General features: G+C 44.9%; 1 protein-coding gene across 1 annotated transcript in view; it reads left to right on the top strand.

Moving 5' to 3' along the window:
- The first annotated feature begins 948 nt into the window (after positions 1-948).
- The window catches only part of PDE4B (phosphodiesterase 4B), a 269,408-nt gene continuing 264,356 nt past the window's right edge, over positions 949-6,000 (top strand). The window contains exon 1 of the mRNA XM_040408435.1: positions 949-1,187. Coding sequence (XP_040264369.1) covers positions 949-1,187 — 239 coding nt within the window. The remainder of the gene's footprint in view (positions 1,188-6,000) is intronic.

Here is a 6,000-nt window from a genome sequence, read left to right as displayed (position 1 = left end):
TCCATGTTGCGTCTACAGTTTTTTGCCGACCCATTGACTTCCGTGGTCCACAATTTGTGGAACGTTTCTATACTTTTGTGGAACTGAAACAGCGCCACACCAGTTCAAAGGTTGTGCCTGGTATTGCAGATTAACTCAATTGACGTGAACAAGGTTAATCTGTAATATCACATACAACCTGTGGACAGGGGTGGCGCAGTTACTGAGCTCATTCCCTCAACTTTCCACCTTTTTGCAGTATACATTTTAAGAACGTGCAGCCCTTTTCTGCCTAATATTGCATGGGTTAGCTGCAGCAACCCTCCTATTCACTGACAGCTATCACCTGTGTTATTATTTGCTTTCCTTGTATAAAATAACAGCAGTAATATAATTCACCTAATGCAGAAGTTCCCAGCAGAAGCCCAGCGAGCAGGAGGCAAGCTGTCAGAGGATGGCCCTCCAATAAGCAAGCGTTAGGTGGAGCCAGCGTTGTTTGGTTCAGCATCTCAGCAAGGAATTCTGAATGAAGAGCATTTTCTATCCAAGGAATCTGGCCAGCCAAGCGTATGGCTCTGAAGGACGTTGTTGAGGTCTGTGTTTTTTTCCTCTTGTACAATTCTAGAGGTATATTACTTTCTCCTGAGGACAATGTCTTGGTAAACAAGGATGGGCGAGGGATTTCTATCAATTCTGCATGAGCGGCTGCGTTCAGCTGAATGAATCCAAGAGCCGGCGGCGTGTAGCTTGCAGACAACCACATTCAAGTAAGAAGACGGAAATCCTTGCTCATTCAGTTCTTCTTCCAAGCTCTGGTACCCGAGTCCTTTGGAGTTTTGATCCAGCAATAGGTGGTCACGTCTACGGGCGCCCATTCATTCCATCCCGTCATCACCTCCACCCTGCCCTCTCCGGTGTCTTAGTGATATTATGTTTCTAGGGCAAGGTATCTGAGCTAACGTTTAAGACATGACATCCAAGGATTCTTCCAACGAGCTCTCCACTCCGGATTCTGACGTCTACATCAGGACTTTCAAGGAACACATGCACTTGGAGCTTGAACCTCCCAGACATTCTGTGAAAAGGACAACCACATCCCCCAAAATCTCCCCGCGCAGTTCCCCTAGGAACTCTCCATGCTTTTTCAGAAAGTTGCTGGTCAATAAGAGCATCCGCCAGCGGCGACGATTCACGGTAGCGCATACATGGTAAGAAGAGGTTTATATTGTTGCCATATGGCATTTCTTCGCCTTTTCTAAACACTTTTTATGACCTATGGGCCGATACAGATGTAGCAGAGCCGTGGCCGTCATTTGGCTCAGTTCGTGGCCATATCTTACTTGTGGTTTTATGTAGGACTGCGAGAAAGCCAGCTGCATCATCTGTACAGAGGGTCATCACGATGCACAAATAATGCAGCTGCCAGGAGTCAAAAGACCATTTCAACTCTGCTACATCTATGCAGAATAATACCTTGTTTCCATGAAATTGACCTTTCCGGCTTCTTAAACGGTTTTCAATTTTTGTGAGCTGTAATTGAGCTGCTTGGGTGGTAAAATAATAAATTCCGTTGCACCCGGTTCAATTCCCCTGATTTATATCCTTCATTAGATGTTCGACTATTGGCACAGGATCTGTGGGGGTCATTGAGCATTTGGTTTTTGTCATCGGTAATTGGTGACGGCCATCGTTTTGTGTTTTTTTCTTTTTTTTTCTTTTCATTTTTCCATTAGTGTGGAAGGAAGGAGACAATGAGTATTATAAGATGTGGACTGGAGGGAGTTAATTGTTGATTATGTGACCGTGTGCGGGGTGGACGCGCTCTGCTGCCGACTTGGGTGGAGTCTGAAATTCAACAAATGTCAATATGTTTGTCCTGCCATTATCTGCTTCAGCCAGACACGGAGGACCAGGGAGTCAATCCTGCCTGCAAGATGCTGATAGCAGAGCACAGGAGCATTGGGAGCTATAGACGAATAGACCTCTTCCATCTTCACTGGGTGTGACCTTATGTCAAGGTTAAAGTGGAACCCAGCCCCTGGGTATACGCAGGTTATCCGTCTATGCCATGGTCATTGTCTTATAATCAGAAGATTATATGGATTAATTTATCAATACATTACAATAGGAACAATGATGGGAGTGATTTTTATGAGTTTTAAAGGGTTTTTCCAAAGAGATGTATTTTAACTACAAAAATGGATAAAAAATAAATAAAAAAAAGCTTCACCGATCCCCTGTTTTGATGCTGCATCGGTTCCTGCTGCTATCAACTTGCTGGTCACAGGAAATGGCTTGGAATGCCGGGTCAACGGGTCAGTGATTGGCCGAACTGGCAATCCAAGCCATTCCCTGAATGTCGGGCCCCTAGGACCCTCCTGCCAACAATTCTTAGACTTGTCATGAGATGCCAGTGCTGGGGATCCCTGAACTTGGGTTGTCATTGCTTTTCAAAAACAGGGAGGTTGCTTGGAAATTTCCATCTCGCAGAACAGTCATGACGAGTTCAGTACCAGGAGATGATTTTGAGTAGATTTGGGTGCAAGGAAAGGGTTAATTGGTGGGTGATAAGAGGACACTCTCTATATGCTTCCCTAACCACTATATGGAGGGCAATGTGAGGAAAGCCCTGTTTTTGCAGCAGTTTATAGGTAGTATCATGGGGGGTCCTGGTGCAAAGTAGGTTATAGATGTCATAATTATATAACTGTAACATATATGAAGAGGAGTCAGTGGTTTGGCAGCATAAATCAGAAATGTGTGTTAGGGCAGTGATCGGGTGGGTTTTTAGATCCACCTATGTAATCATGTCTGCCGATCAACCAGCAAACGCTTTTTGTTGTTGATCACATCTTTTATGCAGATAGAATTCTGTGCTAGTCGCAGCACATCAAACCCATTTGAGCAGGGATATGCCTCCGACAAAAAAATGCAAACTGTGTAGGGATCTTGACTATCGATGCTCGTTACTGACAGATTACCTAAAGGATGATCCCAGCTTTATAACTGTGTTCAAAAGGAAAGGTTCTCTGACTGAAAGACTGAAAAGAAGTTTCCAGTAACCTGCACTCAGACTACAGATCCCACATCAATATATAGGCTTACATATAGAATAGGCACAGGAATGATATATAGGACCACTAGGGGAACAATGTGTAAACACATAGGGCCCGATTTATCATTAGCTCAGGTCAGAATAATGGAGTGAAAAGTCAGGATCCCAAGAAGAATGACACCAACATATGGGATCCCCATGAGAATGACATATAGGATGCTGTAAGAATGACACACGCAAATAAGATCCTCAGAAGAATCACACTGGCATATAGGATCCCCAGATGAATCACACTGGCATATAGGATCCCCAGATGAATCACACTGACATATAGGATCCCCAGATGAATCACACTGATATATAGGATCCCCAGATGAATCACACTGACATATAGGATCCTCAGATGACTCACAATGACAGTGTGATTCATCTGAGGATCCTATATCATATAGGATCCTCAGATGAATCACACTGACGTAGAGGATCCCCAAATGACTCACACTGACATACATATAGGATCCCCAGATGAATCACACTGACATATACTGTAGGATCCTCAGATGAATCACACTGACATATAGGATCCCCAGATGAATCGCACTGACACATAGGATCCCCAAATGACTCACTCTGACATACATATAGGATCCCCAGATGAATCACATTGACATATACTGTAGGATCCTCAGATGAATCACACTGACATATAGGATCCCCAGATGAATCGCACTGACACATAGGATCCTCAGATGAATCACACTGACATACAAGATCTTCAGATGGATGCGGCGATAATAAATAAGTGGAGGGGATTTTACGCTTGCAAATTTTTTTCCATTGAACAGCTTTTGTCAATGGAATAAGGTGTATTTTTTAACTTGAAGATTTTTTTTTATTTAATAGAACTTTGTTTAACTTTTTTAACCATTTAGTAGTCACACAAGGGTACTTGGGGTGATCTTTTGATCACTTCTATAATACATGTCACAGCCTCTGTTGTGTTCGCCGTGACACAGTTGCCGTGCATGCTGTTGCCTGTGGCAACGTGTGTCACGGCATCTGTTGTGTTCGCCCTGACACGGTTGTCGTGCATGCTGTTGCCAGCGGCAACGTGTGGTTGTTGCAGCACGTAGGTTCATGCCCCTTATATCCTGTTTCCCTTCCCTGTTTGGTGCTAGAGGGGTTAACTATCTGGCTGGTGGGGATCTAGGTGTGTCCTGGGTGTGGCCTCTTGGCTCTTTATATCCTGGTGTTGTGAGAAAGAGGTCAGTTGCCCTCCAGCCTTTGTGGTAGCTGGAGTATTGCTCCTTTCCTAGAGATACCATCTGTCCAGTGGGAGGTCCTCCTAGCTAGAAATCGATGTCTCCATGTTGTTATTTTCCCATCCTCACTTGTTGTATTGTTTGGTATGGTTGGTGTTTTGGGTGTGTGTTTATGTCTAGTTCGGTGTTCCATGTTTGGTGTTAAATTCCAGAATGGTTGCTAGACATTTCCACTGTCAATCTGTCGTCCCCCTGGAAGGGGGTTTCTGGGTTCCCCGGAGGGGGAATCATAAGTCAGTGAGCAGCTCTGCCTTGGGCCGCCATGCTTTCTGTCTGCATGGGGGTCCGGTGGTTGTTGTGGCCACGGGAGGTAAGTGCATGTTGTTTCTGGGCTCTTACCTGCCGATCTAGTGGCCGTTCACTGGCTGTCCCTTTCTTAGTAGCTAGGTCAGTGGAGACTCCTGTTCGCCCGCGTCTGGGATGAACAGGTCGTCTCCTGCTCCTAACCTCATTGCAGGGATATTCAGGGCGACTCAGGGTCCGAGGTTCCTGTTTATAAGCCCACCTACCATCTGGGTCTGCTTGTACGGTTAGGAGTCAGGGCCAGGATTAAGGCGGCTTTAGGAGGTGACCTGCTCCCTTTTCCTGGTGTCCAGGCCTAGCTGCTTCCCCATTTTCCTACGCTATACGGTGGGGGGTCTTCCCCCCCCCCCCCCATTCCCCACCGTGACAATACACTAAGCTCTGCACCTTTTTCGCAGGTTGCTGTAGTCACATTTAATGGTACTACAGGTTTCCACGGTGGGATGTAGTGTAATGGGTATATCTGGATTCTACTTTTTTTATGTTTATCCAGGAACCAGAAGACTTGAATCTCCTGAACAGTGGAGCCTATAAGCTTCTTGTTAGGCAGTTTATCTCCACAGATCTTTTACACACACCTTCTCTCAACACTGGAATGCTTTTTCAATGTTCTGTCTTTCTCCTCTTTACCTGTTGTTTTACGCTTTCTCTGTGGCTGGTAGCTGTTTTTCATCTGCATCTACACACTTCACTGTCTAGACATCCACTGTCTCTACACTGAATGCTCTGTTCTCAATCTAAGCTCCTCCTCCCTCTGGGGAGAGTTAACACTGCTCCACCTAGTGATGGATGCTACGGCCTATTAACGCTCACCACTAATTATACAGGTAAATGCATAAGCACATTTTTAACCATTTGGTAACATACATACTTTCTGTATTTTTTTTCTCGGTAAAAAATGCCAGAACAAATTCATGTGTGCACCCCAAAAATGTTGAAGCTGAAGATGCTGATTTACGTAGGATTTCAGAGTGTGGCCCTTTAAGAAGCGTCCACAGCCGCAAATAACAATTACATTATTCACATGAATATATCTGGAGCTTATGGTATCTTAAGGCCCCTTTTCAGACGAGCGAGTTTGTAATGCGTGATGTGAACGCAATTCCCCCACACTAAATCCGGACCCATTCATTTCAATGGGTCTGTGTACATGCGCGTTGATTTTCACGCATCACTTGTGCGTTGCGTGAAAATCGCAGCATGTTCTATATTCTGCGTTTATCACGCAACGCCAGCCCCACAGAAGTGAATGGAGCTGCTTGAAAAACGCATCGCATCCGCAAGGATGTGCGGATGCGATGTGTTTTTCACTGATAGTTGCTAAAAGTTGTTGTTTGCAAA

The sequence above is a fragment of the Bufo bufo genome, chromosome 9, assembly GCF_905171765.1.
Source record: "Bufo bufo chromosome 9, aBufBuf1.1, whole genome shotgun sequence".
In the NCBI taxonomy this organism is placed as follows: domain Eukaryota; kingdom Metazoa; phylum Chordata; class Amphibia; order Anura; family Bufonidae; genus Bufo; species Bufo bufo.
Note: the sequence above shows the minus strand (reverse complement) of the source record. Positions and strands in the feature narration are given on the sequence as shown.